General features: G+C 40.2%; 1 protein-coding gene across 1 annotated transcript in view; it reads left to right on the top strand.

Moving 5' to 3' along the window:
* The first annotated feature begins 2,266 nt into the window (after window positions 1-2,266).
* Window positions 2,267-17,032, top strand: part of NCOR1 (nuclear receptor corepressor 1) — a 44,797-nt gene continuing 30,031 nt past the window's right edge. Inside the window, exons 1-12 of the mRNA XM_059487047.1 lie at window positions 2,267-2,308; window positions 4,444-4,621; window positions 5,874-6,010; window positions 7,519-7,714; window positions 8,661-8,843; window positions 10,714-10,827; window positions 12,095-12,151; window positions 12,590-12,642; window positions 13,363-13,429; window positions 13,806-13,978; window positions 15,878-15,968; window positions 16,483-16,661. Coding sequence (XP_059343030.1) covers window positions 4,514-4,621; window positions 5,874-6,010; window positions 7,519-7,714; window positions 8,661-8,843; window positions 10,714-10,827; window positions 12,095-12,151; window positions 12,590-12,642; window positions 13,363-13,429; window positions 13,806-13,978; window positions 15,878-15,968; window positions 16,483-16,661 — 1,358 coding nt within the window. The 5' untranslated portion in view covers window positions 2,267-2,308; window positions 4,444-4,513. The remainder of the gene's footprint in view (window positions 2,309-4,443; window positions 4,622-5,873; window positions 6,011-7,518; window positions 7,715-8,660; window positions 8,844-10,713; window positions 10,828-12,094; window positions 12,152-12,589; window positions 12,643-13,362; window positions 13,430-13,805; window positions 13,979-15,877; window positions 15,969-16,482; window positions 16,662-17,032) is intronic.

The following is a 17,032-nucleotide window of genomic DNA, read 5'->3' as shown; positions in this document are numbered from 1 at the left end:
TGGGGAACTGCCCTGCTAAAAATAGTCCCAGTTTTTAACCTGCTGTGTTTTTCCAAGTGAGAACTGCTTCACTCAGGCAGCGCCTTCAAAGTGCTGCAAGAATCCAGTCTTATTTCTGATTCAGGCTTTGACTATTTCCTGGGGAGTCTTTGATAGATTTTTTAACCTTTCTGTGACTCATTTTCCCACATGGCTGCTGAAGATAGTTTGTGCTTCTGCTTCTGAAGCATTTTGAGTTCTGGAGATCAGGCTGAAATTACGCCGTGATTGTTGCCATTAAAATATTCAGTTCCAAATTATTTCCAACTTACTCTAAATTCCCTGCATATGGTGAATGTAAGTGTGAACAGCAGCTTTTAAGGGAATTCTGAATAGGATCTGTTCAGTAGTTTGAGCTGGCCAAAGACAGAAATATCATACCTTTAGAAATAAACATTGTTAAATCGTTTCCTTGCCCGAGAAGCTCAAATTAACACAAGGCCAAGCATCTCTTCACTGTTCCTGAGTCCATTACTCTTGTCATTGCTTTTTCTCCCCTGGGTGTCTTCCCTTAGCTGCTTCTTTTTTGATTCTTTGCTCTTATGTGTGCTGTAATTTTTTTTTTTTTTTAATATTATCCATTTGATGCTACTGGGTTTCCTGTTTTGCTGTAGAGTCTGGGAGTGTCAGTGAAATGGGACATTATAGCACAGTTTCTGGCTTCTGAACTGCAAAACAAGAAATATTTCTTTCTGCCCCTTCTAATTGTCAATATTTGATGAGACAGACAATTTGCCAGCCTGGTTGGCAGCTCTATGAAAGTATTCATGACCCAACTTTATCTTTGTGAGACATGAGGCAGAATTCCAGAGTCTGTAACAGCTCTTTTAAACGTTTATATATTTAATCTCTGAAATTTGCAGAATAATATGAAAAGGTACAAAAATACTTTTCTGAAAAATAGAATTTTGCTGTCATTGAGCTGGGTTGGAAGCTGATTTCTGGTGTTGTAATTTATCAGGGGTGCTGAAAATGAAGATGAGCAGCCTCTGTTCTGGCAGGGGAGAGGAAAGCAGTGCAAGGATCAGAGAGGCAGAGAGAGTTAATAAATAGTGAGAACTTTCCAGGAGGATTCTGGTTGGCTTTGGGCAGAGCAAGAGGAGGTTTGTCATGACTAATGAAAGGATACAGCAGGGAGGAAAGCCCGGATGAGGCTGTTTACAGTCTGCACACACAGTCACAGTTTTATGCAAAAGGATGGCTGTATTTAAACATAATCTGGATGTATGGAAATTGGAGAGGTTACAGCAGGAAGCTGGCACTGCCCTCCCTGCCCAGGAACTGGATTGATGAAGAGTAATCTGTGTCTGCTGCAAATGTGTGAGCAGATGCTGAAGGGAGAGAGGCAGATGCTTTTGGCTGACAGGTCAGAGGTTGCCTGCAGAGAAATAGGAGTTGAAGTCAAGCACCTCCATCCCCAGCTGCAGCCAGGGAGAAATGAGCAGAATATCAGTGGTAATTCTGCTGGCAAAATTGGGGGAAATTCCCTCCCCTCCCAGCAGAGAGGATAAACAAGCTGATGCTGTAGGAGCCTGGAAGATGAGGGGTCAGATCAGGAGAGTGTGCAGGCATGTGGATGTGTCTAGCAGGAAAAGGAGGCTTAGAGGGAGGGAATGTTGTACTTCAGTGTCATTTTACGTGGTTGTACTCCAGGGTTGATTTTATCTTGAAAGAAATGAGATCCCATGCAGGATCCCCATCCTTCAGCTCCCTCCCCACCTTGTAATTGCCAATATGTGACCACATGTTTTCCTCTGCTGTTACCCCCTTATCTCTGCTGCTGCTTTGCCAGTTCCCTCAGGGAGGAGGAGGAATGGTCCCCCACCTCTGATAACTTCATGTTTTCTTTTTTCTCCTCTCTGTGGTTCTCACCTCTCATATTTACCATGATTGTAATCTCTAATGCTCCTTGTTGCCTTCCTCTGCTGGCAGCTTCCATTTATTCCCCTTTTAAAAAATTCCACCATGAACATGATCACACTTGCAGTTTTCAACAGGAAAGTCATCAGATTCAATGTTGTCCTACTTATTATGTAAAACTTGCAGTTATCAGGGGGTTTAGGTTGACATTTTTGGATGGATGCAGGATGCTCTTTGTTGTACTCGATGCCCTCTCTCTCATCTTTCCATGTCCAGTGCAGAATCTGGAGAGATGCTCAGGCCCTCTCACTGCAGTTGGTTTTGAAAGATTTCAAGATGACCCCAACCTAACTCTGTGTCCACTGAAGTCCCTGTGAATGGAGAAATGGCTTTTACAGCATCACAGAAAGTGAGCATGGCTTGAACTTTCAGCACCTGGGTTAATGATCAACTTGGGGGTTGACTGAATATTGTGGGAATAAGGAGCAGATGTGACTGGATAGAGAGAAACTGGGAAGGACCTTGAATCCTGCAGTGGTTGACCTATATTTGTGTGTGACTTTTTTCCTGATCCCTTCTGCATCCCCAGATTGTTCAGCTCTCTGCACATGAAACTGCTGAGGGAGCACAGGTTGGGGCATCAGCAGCTCATCAAACTGAGATTTGTATTTCCATAACCTTAAAATGTTTGAGCATCTTTATACCATGGAGCCAGTTCATTATTGATGAATGTGCCCCAGCCTGTGACAGGAGGAGTTATCCCATCAGCAAGCATTGGATGGAGCTGGCAGCTCTGTGCCAGAGCTTTTCATTCCATGTCTGAAAGGCAAACCAGAGGTTTTATTTTGGCTCTGGTTTAGGGGTGCTGTGGGGTGCTCAGGGACAGCTCTCTGCTCTCACATGTGCAGCTGGACCTGCTGCCTTTGTGACACTGTGCCTTGATTAAATGGAAATCAAATGACTCAGAGCCATTAGAGCATCACATAGCAGGTAAAGCTGTGCTCCAATGAATGCAGTGTGAATGATGAGGGATAATAAATGTTAATGGTGCAGCATTCTGTTACAGCTTGTCACTTGGCTATGAATTATAGGTACAATAATAGATGTATAGCTACTATAAATAGGTGTATAGCCACCATAGTGTACTATAAAGCACACTACTAGTGATCTGTAGTATTGCTTTGAAAGAGTAACTGTTGTCTTCTTCTTTGATTTTTCAAAGAAGATAGCTGAAATCAGGTTTAAGAGGTAAATGTAAATTTGTCTAATTATTTTGGTAGTCCAACATGTAAAGCTTTGTTTGATGGAGAGTTAAGGAGGAAAAATTTCCTGACCAGAACAGAAATGATAAAATATTACAGATATACTTTAAGATCTGTTTGTATAGCTTGCTCTTTGCTGAGCTGGTTTTGCCTATTGACTGATAATGGAAAATGCAGTTTATAGGTGATGTCTGTGAAATGCTGTGGATTAATGTGCTGTGAAATGCAGCCACTGAGGCAGAGATCAACAGTTTATTTGAAGGTCTGATGTGTCTGCTGGTTCAGGGCAACAGGTTGAGAATTTGCTCCACATCTGATAGAATTCTGGATTTAATGCACAGGTTCCTGGAATTGCATCTTTTGAACTATCAGAGAAAAATCTTTTCTGTTTAAAATATATTTATGTCCTACTTTTTTGCTTAGAGCCATAATTTACCTACTCAAGACACTGATGGGGGAGCAGGATTGAATCAGTTTATTTGGATTTTCAGCAGCTGGAGCTATAGCCAGCCTCAGGCATGCTCAGACTTTGCTAGGGAACTTGTCTGGATTGCTGCAGTATTTAAAATCTTTCCCCAATCAGTGTTTGCTCTCCATCTGCAGCTGGAGAATGCAGCAGAGGCAAAGTAGCCATTGATTGTCAACTAAGCAGGATTGTTTTCAGGCTTTGTAGTAATATTCAGTTTTTGGCATCCTGTAGGAGCCAAACTATGCTGGCATTTGAAGCAGAGCTGGTGTTCTGCTTTGTGAGTGCCTTTTTTCCTGACTGCTTGAGTTAAGCTGCTGTTGGATGGTTGGTGATGGCATTCAGGGCCTGGGATTTAGTGGACTGTAGGTGACACTGAGTGCAGCCCTAAGACTACCTGGATCTGAAAGTCACCAACACTTCATGGAACCCAAAAACTTTGTAGAAGAAACAAAAGTGAACTTTATGTTGTGCTAAAGAAATTTACTGTAAATGCAGAATCCAGCTATAGACTTATAAGCTCTTTAAAATTTATTTAAAGTGACCTACTTTTCTTATCAAATTCGAAGTCAACTGCTAAAAGGATGTATTCCGACAATATAATCCTCAAATCTTTGTGTAGACAATGCTGACACGTCTCATTTTGAGCCCATTTAGGACCCGTTAACATGTTTCAGACTGGAGTAACCTATTAAATAAATACATCAGGAAAAAGCTTTTACTGGTAATGGTTGTTTTGCTTAGGTGACTATGGCTGTAATGTATTGTGAGTACATCTGGTACTTCAGTGCTTATCAGCGATCTTTTTCCCTTTAGGCGGTTTCCTAGAAACATGATTGCTTGCTGGTCTTGATCTCGCAGCTTTGTGGAGACTCCTTCCCTGATAATGTCAAGTTCAGGCTACCCTCCGAACCAAGGAGCTTTCAGCACGGAGCAGAGCCGGTACCCGCCCCACTCTGTGCAGTACACCTTCCCCAGCAGCCGCCACCAGCAGGTAAGGACACCGGGCTGGGCTGCAGCCAGCCTGCTCTCCAAGGGCTTGCCCTGCCTGAAAGGGATTCATTCTGCTTCTTAAACCGAGATAACACAACTCCTTCACATCTGAAAACACATCAGTGGGCCCTGTTGGAGAGTTGCTCTGTTAAACACTGGTGGGGTGGCTTCTGCTGTTTTACTCTGCCCTCCTTACCATTTATTAATAGAAACATCCTGGTTTTATCGTTGCTTTCTCATGGTTTGAATAAATTCAGCAAGAGTTCTGTCCCTAAGCTTCTGTTGCAGTATTGGGCAATATAGAGAATCTCTGTAAGTTGAGTGTGGTACTTGTCAAAATTCTGTGCAAGGTGGAGAATGTGTAAAAACTTGTGTTACACTGATTTTTTTCTGAAGTAGCTGTACCAGTGCTGCCTGCTGAGTTCTGCTGGCCAGAATGGGAGTGAAGGATTTCTAAGGATATCCAACTTGCTCATTTCTGCCAAGCTTTTATTCTGCCATCCTGTGCTCTGTGCTGTGCAGGACCAGCTGTTGGCTTTACAACAGTTCAGGTTTCCCTCATTTTCATTACATTCTCCTCTTGCTGCAGATACTTTGGATGATACTTTCTTCTCCTTCCATGTTATCAAAAAGAAATTCAAAAACTGAAGCTTTTTTGTTTGCTCTGTGTTTATTTTTAGATAATTTATGAAAACTGCATCTCATGGGTAATGATCTATTACATGTCTTGTAGAGCTTCTCTTCAGTCAGTGCCAGCTGCATATAATTTTTAAAAGCAAGTAGTTGATCATACAAAAATACAAATAAATAATCTTGTTCTTCATTTTGCTTGTAAATTGTAGCAATTGGAAGATGCATCTTGTGTGACTCTTAGTCCTGATTAATAATGTCTGATATAAAAATGTCTTGAGGTGGTAACAAAAGAAATTGCCTCGAGGTTGCTCTCATTTTACCACTTTGCAGTTGGATGTGCAAGACTGATTTTAAAGGATGTTTTTGAAAGGCCATTCATCTGCTTGCTGCTGACTCATCCGTGTTTTGTTAGAAGTTGCTAATAAATGAGGTGGAATTCCCAGTATAAATATTTAGTCTCTTTAAAGTTTATTTAAACCTCAGAACTGCCATTCGCAAACATTTTGTGAGCCGGAATAAGCCTTTCTCAATCTGGAGTCACTCTGTATTCAATATCTTTGGAAACGATCATGGTCAGTGGATGCCTTTGTTCCTGCTAACAGCAGAGGTGTTCCCCTCAGGAATTTGCCGTTCCCGACTATCGCTCCTCTCACCTGGAGGTCAGCCAGGCCACGCAGCTCCTGCAGCAGCAGCAGCAGCAGCAGCAGCTCCGGCGCCGGCCCTCGCTGCTCTCCGAGTTCCACCCGGGCTCTGACAGGTGAGGAGGCTGATCTGGAAGGGTGGGAGCTCCAATCTCATCCCTGCAGCTGCTCTGGGGTTACCTGAGGACACAGAGTGGGCAGCAGCAGGGAATCAGATGCTGGAGTTTACTTTCACTTTGCCAATATCTTCCTTCCCAGTGAAACGGGTCAGTGCATGGGGGATGCTGAGGGATGATCAGTGTGCATCATCATTGCTGTACTGCTGTGCTACTTCAGACTTCATTGTCTGAAGGTTTTCGATGTCAAGCATTCATTTGAAGACTACTGAATAATCTCTGAACATCAAATTCAAAGATTAAAATCCCACTGCAGATCAGAATAATATTAACTGGATTGTAGTAAATTAGCAGGAACATGCTTCTCTTTAGGGAAGAGATTAAAATATTATTTATGCCCTCAATTCTTTAGTGTGTTAGGCTGCTGTTGTACAGTCATAGGTAAGTGTTAGGGCCTGTAACAACCTCTTATTTTCTTGCACTTACTGCTTGTACAAACCTTCTTTTGCCTTGGACTCTTAGTGAGTATATCTGCTAGGAGCAACTTTACATGCAGGATTACTGCTGGAGGTTTATTTTGGCTGTAACTGACCGATCTGCTTCTGAACAAATACCCATGATGAATGTTATGTAAATACTGGTCTGGCTTAAAATCTCATTAGGATATTCCCAGAAATAACTTGATGATAGTGAAATCTGGGGCTCCCATATTGCCTTCATCTCGTGTCAGCAAAATGTCAGTAAGGCTCTGTTTTAGTGCTGAGAATCACAGCAGCTTTTAGAGTTCTCAAAATTGAGTTTATAGCAGTCGTAAATCACACCCCCCCAGACTGTAAATTTGTAAAAGCTTATTTGGTAGCTCTGGCAAACTGCAGGAAACTGCTGCTGTCATCTCTTCAGTGGCACTTCATAGGAAGATGTTGAAGCATATGAGAGTCTTTTATGGGCATCCTGTGCACTGCTCTGGGAGCACCAAGTGATAACTGTTGGACATTTTTCTGAGAAGGAGGAATCTTTAAATGACTCATGGATTGAATCAATGACTGCTTCTGTCACAGAGCAGCATTTTAGTTGAGATCAAGTTCCAAACAGACTCATGGCTCATCTCAAGTGTTCTGTGTATATTTAAAAATTATTTGGCTGCAAAAATTCAATAATGGAGCTGTTGTGGCAATCTTCAGTGAAATATAGTTCTGTGTTTTTCTCATGGATTTTTGGTGGGTTTATACTTTGAATCAGATCTTTGATTTGAACAATATCCTTGTGGCAGAGCTGAGTTTCTTTAAGGTTGTTTAATGATAGGAGTGCCTTCAATTTGAGATTCAAGTTCACTTCCTATTTTCCAATGAATTTTAACTGTTGTATTTTTGAAGTAATTTAAAAACATTTATCTGCTTCACTGTTTAGAAGGAGCTTCATCAAATGACATCTCCTTTAAAATTAAAAAGCATTGAAGATTCTTCTCATATCAAAAATGTATATTTTAACAGTTAATCTCTTCTGTTTAGGCCTCAGGAAAGGAGAACTGGATATGAACAGCAGTTCCATCCAGGTCCATCTCAGACTGATCATGATTCTCTGGAGTCCAAGCGACCACGTCTTGAGCAAGTGTCTGATTCCCATTTCCAGCGTGTCAGTGCAGCCACTGTCTTGCCTTTAGTGCATCCTCTGCAGGAAGGGTTGAGGTCTGCAGATATTAAGAAGGTAAAGCCATTTGCTGTCACAGTGCTGCAGGTCTAACTTTCTGTGTTGCTAATCAGACTTCTTCTGTTAGATAATTTTTTTGTTTGTTTAGGTTTTTTCTTTAATCCCAAAAATTTACACATTATCAGAAGCTGTGATCATGAGTCAGTGTTACTCTCTTACACAGTCTGACTCAAACACAGTAAATAGACTGGAATTCTGAGTTGCCACTACTCTCTTAAGTCACTCAAACCTCAGTTGTAAAATGATTGTAGCATAGTGCATGAAATATTTCTGCTTTTCAGCTGAAAGCTGCTGGCAAATCCATGCAAGTCCATTTTTTCCTGTAATTAACATGGGACTGAATAGTCAAAGTACTTCCTTCCACCCCCTTTTCCCTTCTAAGCATTTGAAATGAATCTGCTTATTTACATAACACTAATTATACTGGTGACTGTCTCATTTTGGCTAAATCTAGGACAATCTAGTTTGGGATGGGTATTTTCTATTTTAGATATTGAATATTAGAGCTAAATTCAAGAGAACTTCACATTTATAACCACAACTAACTCCACATGTGCTTTATAAGACTGGCCATGATTATCTTCAAGAATATTCTCCTCAGTATAGGTGCAGAGTATGGAGGTGTGGCTCTCAAGTAACCCTCCCTTTAAAAATCAAAGTTACTGTTCACATTATGGAGATATATTTTAAAAGGAAGGTGTTTGGGTCTTATTTTGCCTTCAAGGTAAATATTGCAGTATGGTGTTTTAAAAAAACCCCTAACTTTGAAATTACAGTATCATAAAAGATTTAGAGCATTATGAAAACTTTAACTGATCTCTCAACAGAGATATAGATAATTGGAAATTGTTGCTAATTCCTGGATGTTTGGTTACTGGGCACTCATTCCCAAGTTATGACTGATTTCCTCTCTATCTCCCCTCATCTCCTGTCCCCATGGAAGGACCCAGCTTTTGGAGGAAAGCATGAGGGACCATCTTCTCCAATTTCTGGTCAGCCTTGTGGGGAGGACCAAAATGCTTCACCTTCCAAGCTGTCAAAGGAAGAATTGATCCAGAGCATGGACCGCGTAGATCGCGAAATCGCCAAAGTGGAGCAGCAGATCCTGAAACTGAAGAAAAAGCAAGTAAGCACAGCAGGCACTGCTCTTGTTTTCTGCCAGTGAGAGGTGTGGAAAAACCTCATTTGGTGATGGTGAATTTTTTGGTTACATGAATCAGATGAAGAAGTTGAAAGGAAGGGTTATATGTGTGATTTTGTTTTAAATAAGTTGGATGCCACACAGTTCTAAACATTTTTGAAAGCAGGAGAAAGCCACGTAGGAAGAGCAGCAGTAGATGGGTTTATATTTGAAACTGCTGTGAAACAAGGGCACTGTGACTGTAATTCCAGCTTCAGAGCTGCCTGCTGGCTGAGGGGAGGATCATCTTTCTTCTTTTGCAGTCTGTGCAAGGGGAGAATCTCTTGCATGCATCTCCAAAACCAGAGCTTGTACAAAAGCCCCTGGATCATCTGCTTTCCTAAGGGCAAGAGATCCTCACATCTGGAGCTAAGGCCAGCCTTGGGGGAAAGTGCAGTAGGAGAGGTGCAAACAAACACAGAGAGCAGAGAAATAAAAAGGAAATATCACTTTGTTTTTGCATGGCCCTGGCCATGCTTTGCATCAGAGATCTGCACTTCAGCCACTGGAAGCAAAGGAAGTGTTTGCTGGCAGAAGTTGTTGCTTTCCCAGGAGCTGTTGTGGCCAAGTAAACCCACCCTTCAATCGAGGCATCTGTTAGTCATTGACAAAAGCAAAGTCCTTTTCCTTTTCCTTTTCTGACTTTCAAAGATCCAGATAGAAAAAGTGCCAGCTTTACTCTTCTAGTTGGAACTCTGGAGGAAATGAGAATTACTTTGTAGGATTTGTTAACTTGTAGGTCCAGGATAACAAACAGACAATTTATGGTCTGGAAGTGTTTAATTATGTCTGAATTTTAATGAGCTGTAAAGTGACCTCCAGCAGAAAAACAAAAAAGGATGTTGCTGAGTACCTGTGTGGTAATGATGCTTATCTCTCTGTGCACTTTTCCACAAAATCAGCAAGTGCTGTGCAACTCATCTCTGAAGGGTCATTTGTGCACATTTGTCTGTGATTTGATTTAAAAAAACTACAAAGTTGATGTTGAAATAACTGAGCCCAAGTCTTAGGGCATTCTGCTAAAATTTTAGGGAATTCTTGCCCAGCAATGTAGCAGATTCTAACCAGGACTGTAAAGCAGGATGGATCCCTGGTGTCAGAAGTTCTTTGCTGTATATTTGTGGCAGGCACAGGTGAAGGATATTTTAAAAATGAAGATGTCACTGAACCATATTTATTTGATGTGAAAGTAAATCACAGCAGTAGATTTAGTAGGGAAGGTAGTAGTTAGCTAGGAAAGGAGTACAGGGTGGGTTTTTTGCTTTTGGTTTTTTTGTTTGCTTGTTTGGTATTGTAACAATCTTGGAACTTTAATGCATGTGGAGTGGTTTATTTTTGCTGTGAAGTACCTTCAGAATGATGTTCTCTGTGGCGTGTTAGAAGGACTTTTGTACCTTTTGAAGCCATAAGACAGCAGTTATGGTGACACTTGAACATCTACAGTCCAGAAAGGCAGCTCTGTGGTTTATTTCCACTGTGAGAAGGTGGCTCTAATGTAACTGTTCTCCAAAGTTGATACTTTTGTTTAAAGTTAAATAATGATAAATTACAAAGTGACAGTGGCTTTAACTGTCAAGCTGAAACAAGTCTGATTCAAGGCAGGTGAGTCTTGTGCACAGGTAATTTGAGTTACCAATAGAACAAAAAATAGTCTTATTATTGTCCCTGAGGGCATTAAAACCATTTCATTCATTCCTTGTCAGCGCAAAACAACACAAGAGGCAGTGCTGACTGATCAGCTGCGTATTTTATCTCTGGTGACTAATTACTGGTGGGGGGAGCATGGATGGCTGATTTTCTTTCTTTGGTCTCTTAGCAACAACTTGAAGAGGAAGCTGCGAAGCCTCCGGAGCCGGAGCGGCCGGTGTCCCCTCCGCCCGTGGAGCAGAAGCACCGCAGCATCGTCCAGATCATTTACGATGAGAACCGGGTGAGTCCCTGCCCCTCACCCAGGCCTCCCTCTGCCTCTGAGCTCACATTCATTAGGTGTTCATGCACTTCCATGGAGCAAATCTATCTGTTTTACTGATTTACCCACCCCTCTTTTGCTATTTGTTAGCTTCTTTAAATGAAAGACATTTTAATGACATTTTTATTCTTGAGCATGGGAATCTTCCTTTGATCTTCCTTGGGTCTCATCCTTGTGCTGAGATGCATGAATTATCTATCCTCTTATATATCCACACATATATATCCTCTTAAGTGTGTGATTTGAAAAATGCCTCAGAAATTCATCTTGAATTCCTCACATGAGCTGACAAACTTGGCTGAAGACTCTACTTTTAAATGAGCTGAAGAGAAAAAACTGCATATGTTGTAGGATTTTGTGCCTTCTTTATAAACTCTGACTTCTGGCACTTCATATCTGTTCATTTATCCAAATCTTAAGTAGTAATATGTTGGTGAATTATGAGCTTGTGTTGTTTAAGTGGTGAGAAAAGTTCAGGAGCTCAGTAATATTGCCAACAGTAACAGCAAAAATGCTTCCTGCCTTTTTTTTCCCATGGTAGTTTGAGATTAGGGACTCAGATATCTGGGGGTTTTGAAAGTATCGTGATCTTCTGTGAGAGTGCTATATGTTTGTTTAATTTCCCAATTTTGTTCTGTAGTTTAGAGGAACAGCTAACTTCTATTACAATAGATTGGGGTTTTTTTTTAGGAATTAAAATTCCCCTGCAAAACAATGCTAGATTTTGTACAGTACAACTGTATCCCAAGCATTCAAGCATGAAAGGAGGGGTCAGAATTATTTTGTGGTTTTCACTTGGTTTGAATGAAGGACCTTTGACACACTTAGTGTGTTTATGTACTCATGGATTCACACTCCCTGATTTGGCAATTGGAGAATTTTAGTCTCTTCATTCCATTTTTCAAAACTAAGTGTATTTTATTTTACTGGACACCTTTATTCCTTTTTATAATTATTTGCTGTACTATGAAACGCACAGTTTGTTTGAACTGCAGAGGTCAGTTTCTGCTTTTATGCTCTATCAGCTTCCAGACTGGGAGATCAGAGTCACTACCAAACAATTCAGGTACAGGTTTCTTTATTTGCTGAGGCAACATTGCAGAAGTAGGTTAAGAAGGATCTTGTGTGTTCAGGCAGGGGTTTAGCAGAGAACACAGAGTTCAGATCCACATTTGACATGAACTTCAGAGGATTTACTCAGACTATACCAAAAAAATCTTATTTGCAGAAAAAAGCAGAAGAAGCTCACAAGATTTTTGAAGGTCTTGGTCCAAAAGTTGAATTGGTAAGTTGTGGAATTCTGTTTTTTTTCCTTTTGTACTATTTTCTGTGTTGCCAGTTGCTCTAATTTGGTTGTGCTGAGCAGCTGTGGTTCTGTATGTGTAGAAGAAATGTGTGTCTGAATGCACTGTGAGATGGGGCTTGAGTGAGTTCATTTGCCATGTAAGTGTGATTTTTAAAGTACATTTTAATCTATTTGAGAGAACAGTTTGAAGTATGAAGAAATGAAGTACTATTATATACAAAAGTAGTTATAATACAATTTTAAGTAATGAAATTTGTGCTTTGTGCTGAATATCTTGTAGTCCCTTCAGCTCTGCTGCATCTCAGATTGAGTGCACTGTTCTCAGAATACTAAAATATTGTTAAATGTGGTGCATACACATTTACAGTTCCATGCATTGCCAAGTGCTAAGTGTTCCTTTCTCATCCCAAATTGCAGCCACTTTACAACCAACCCTCAGACACCAAGGTCTACCATGAAAACATCAAAACGTGAGTGCTTTAATTCCCTCTCATTGTCCCATCAGGGGATCTGGACTTGAACATTCCCTGACATTTTTCATTGCTATAGGATGTGTGAGTTTAAACCATAATTAAAAGCTTCCAGTCCATGTGACTTTCTGATTTCTTTGTTGTAAAACAGTTCTGCAAGGTGTGCATTATATGTGCTGAAGGCAGAGGGAAGCTCTGGCTTTCCATCTTCATTTAAAGACAAAAATAAATAATAAACATTAAGTTGGCTGTCCTTTAAAAACTTCTCTTAAAAAAAGCAATTCTTGCTCCACTTTATCAAATAGATTTGTATAGCACTTCCAAAGAACTTATTTCTTGAATAATATATTGGAAAATTTAGCTTTAGGGCTGAATTGCAAAGGCTTTTTCCCCCATAAAAGCAAAATAGCTTAAACCAATTTTTTTTCATTTTAACATATTATCTCTCCTGTGGTTAAGGAGAGCACCTGCCTTGAAGTTGGAACCTTTTGTGTCTCAATTGCTTATTCCAGCCATCTTCAAGAATCTCCTCTCTGAAATAATACAGTATTAGGTGATTTTGGTATTTCAACTTCATTGAGAATTTTTCCTATTTTTTACCCCGAAACTGTTATTCATAATAAAGATGTGACATCTGGAATTGAGATGGGTTTTGTTGAGTAGTTTTGAAATGCTTGATTCTTATGTAGTTCACTTTTTTCCCCTAATTTTGTTCTCCAGAAACCAGGTGATGAGGAAAAAGCTGATCCTATTCTTTAAAAGAAGGAACCATGCAAGAAAACAACGGGTGAGAGCACCATGGTTTTCTAAAAGGAGCATGTGCCTGGTTTTCTGTCTGGAACCTTGTTTTACATTTGCAAATATATTAATTAGAAAAATAAGACCTTGAGCTAAAACAAGTGTGGGATATTTCTGGAAGGCAGTAATGACAATTACCAAATACCACTAGGATGTGTAAAGCAGAGAAATGGTGTATTAAAAATCTCCATTTTTGTATCCACTTCCTCACCTTCTCTGTGCTGGAAATTTGGTGTAAGTCACCTTCAGCATGGAAGGGACTGGAGCAGGAAAAATCTGTGCAGTCCAGGAGCCTGCCCATGGGACAGGTACTGATCATTTGGTGTATTTTGCCTAGTTCAAGGTTTGCTTTTGGAATTTAACAGGAACAGAAAATCTGCCAACGTTATGATCAGCTGATGGAGGCATGGGAGAAGAAAGTGGACAGGATAGAAAATAATCCACGCAGGAAAGCCAAGGAGAGCAAAACACGGGAGTACTATGAGAAACAATTCCCAGAAATCAGGAAGCAGAGAGAACAGCAAGAAAGATTCCAAAGGTATTCCTGGAGATTTGAAATATTCCTGCAAAATATCTCTTCAGCCTTAAGTTTTACAATTGTTTATAATAAAATTAGTTAATTTTAATGGTTAAGTTTTATATTAATGACTTTATTGCTTTGTGTCACGGAGTATAAAGTGAAATGTTCTTCCCTTTGTTCACTGTGTTTCCATGGCATTGAGCTCAAGTTTCCCTTCCCATGCTAAGGATCTCCATGACTTTATCTGTCCACTGTCACAAATGTCCCCTTTGCTGTCCCTCCCCTGCAGTGCCAGCCTCATCCCTTGGTGTCTCTCAGGCTGTGGTGATGGCCACAGGGCTCCTTTCCCATGTCCCTTTTCACATCTGCTGTCAAACCCCATATTTTCCAATAGGAACACAGGAAAGGGCCAGTTAGCAGAGGCTGCTTAGGTTGTGGTGTCAGTGAGATGAGGAGAGTTAATTAAGCTGCTCAAAAAGAGTTTTGTGGAGTTCTGAAGGCAGCTGAAGCATCAGCTTCCCATGAGCCTGCTCATTTTGGGCACACACCCCAATTTACACTGATATTTTTCTATCACTGTCTGTGTTACTCCTCTGTTTCATAATCCCTGTATTCATTAGCCTCCACACTTAAAAACCATTTATCTTCTTAATTAACAGTTTGACTGATCTTTTATTGTACTTGCCAGGTAATTTTATTCCAGACAGTTTTGCATTTTAAAATATTCAAGGTGTGACAATTAAGGACCTATTATTTAATTTTAATCTATCAGACATTTGTAAGATGGAAACTACAAGGAATCTTAAAAGGAATGAAATGCACTTCACTTGAGAGTTCACCTTGCAGTGCTGTAGGTAGAGAGATAGGATTTAAATTAGAATTAGGTCAAGTTTGATTCAGTTGTGTTGAAATCTGTTTATCTGATGTTTGAAATCATTTCAATACACCTTTGAGAGTTCAAGCCCCATAAAGATTTAATCTCATCTCTTGTAACCATCTGTCTACATCACCTTTTTGTCATAAAACATGGGGAAAGCAGAGAGTTGGCTATACACTGTGAAGGCTGCGAGATTTTTTGGAATCAAGAAAAGAAAGTAAACTGTTAGGATGGGAACAGCACTCATACATAAGAAGTTTCACTTCAAGAATATTTTATGTCTTGGTCATTGTAAACTATTAGGGGAGGGATCATCTCTTTGCATTATATTTACATTCTGTAAAATAATGGCCTTTCTGTCTATAGCTGTGCTCTAAGCCATGTAAAAATGAAGGGTTTTTTCCTCAGATTTTGTGCAAATGGATGAATTCAGTAAAATCTTGGAGGTATTTTGTCTCTCCATTTAGTAGTGATTTTTACCTCTGAAATGCTTTTTGACCCAGGTGCTGTAGTATATTATTGTGATGTTCCTAAGGGTAAAGATCACAAGGTGAAAAATTCTTCAAATTACAGCTCTCCCCATCAATTCACAGGTGGAAAATTTTGTTTTGTTGTAACAAATCTCAGTGCTGTATTAGTACCTTGACCAAATTGATAAAAAGCAGATTTAGTGTGGTTTTCTTAAAAAACCAAAAAAGGCTCTTTCAAGGTGTATCAGTTGTACTAATTAAGGGGATAATTTCTGTGCCATGATGAACAGAATGCTCAGCAGAAGCAAATTCATTTATCTGCAGCACCTACTTTGCAGTGGAATTGGTGGTGACACTTTTTTTGTGCCCTTTCTGCTGAGCTTTGCAAACTCTCTGTAAAGCCAAGCAGGACATGACAGAGTTTGTGCTCTGACTCTCCTTAAGAAAGACCAGCCCTAGCTGATTTGGGAGACTGCTAACAGCATTATAAAGCATTTTGGAGGTTGTTGTGGTGTACAAAAGCTGCAGATAGAGGTGATTTCCACTTTATCCTTTTTCCTTCTGTTTCAGAGTTGGCCAAAGAGGGGCTGGCCTTTCAGCAACCATTGCCAGAAGTGAGCACGAGATTTCAGAAATCATCGATGGGCTCTCTGAGCAGGAGGTGAGCCTGGTGCCTGTGCTTTGCTGTAGAAGCACAGCCAATAGATCTCCTCTCACTGGCAGTGCAAGGTGTCTTGTAGAGGGTTTGTTTCATTGAGAAGAGAAAGTTCTTCTCTCTTTAAGAGAATCTGTGTGAAGTGTGGCTTGAAGCAGATCTTACAAACACTTTTCTTTTGAGGGTTTTGCTTTCTAATTGTATCTGCCCTAGATTTTTCTCATGTGGCTGTTCATTGCAGGCTTGCTGCAACCTAGTTTTTAACAGCTGTAACAAACATGTGAAAACTCTTCCTTTTCTCAACCCCTCCATCATTTTGGTGTTTCACCAGTTGTGACACTATTTCCTTTAGCTGCCCATAAGCGTTTATTGCAATAGTGACAACTTCTGCAAGAGTGGTGTACAAAAAGAACTTCCAAGCTGCCTGTGAACGTGGAGCTTTAAGAGCTGTGTAATTCAAGAACTGTAAACATCAGTAGCAGCATTTTGGGTGTTCTTTACTTTGTCTTTTGTTCTGCAGAATAATGAGAAGCAAATGCGGCAGCTCTCTGTCATCCCTCCCATGATGTTCGATGCAGAGCAGAGAAGGGTGAAGTTCATCAACATGAACGGGCTCATGGAGGATCCCATGAAGGTTTATAAGGACAGGCAGTTCATGAATGTCTGGACAGACCATGAGAAGGAGATTTTTAAGGAAAAGTAATGGCCTTTCTTATCTTTTCTTTTTATTGCATTGAAATGACAGAATAACAGTTAAATGCCCAACCCCATAAAGCTAAATCAGGAATGCTGAAGCTTTTGTGCAATAATATTTGAAAATGTTCTTAATTGGCTATCATGAATATGGCAAAAGTTTTAGACTATTTTTCATCTGGGTGTGCTCACATGCATTTAGTCCTTAAATACAAAATTTTCTCAAAAGTACTTTAGTTCTGTGCTAAGATTAAAATGAGAACTGTAGGTAAGGAATTTCATTTTATCATTTTAAGTGCTGAGTTCTAAATTTGCACAATCTGAAAACTGGGCTTTTTAGGCAAATTTCATTTGTGTAAATGAAGGGCTTGCTGATG

This window comes from Ammospiza nelsoni, chromosome 21 (genome assembly GCF_027579445.1).
Source record: "Ammospiza nelsoni isolate bAmmNel1 chromosome 21, bAmmNel1.pri, whole genome shotgun sequence".
NCBI lineage: Eukaryota > Metazoa > Chordata > Aves > Passeriformes > Passerellidae > Ammospiza > Ammospiza nelsoni.
This window is presented reverse-complemented; position numbering and strand designations above follow the sequence as displayed.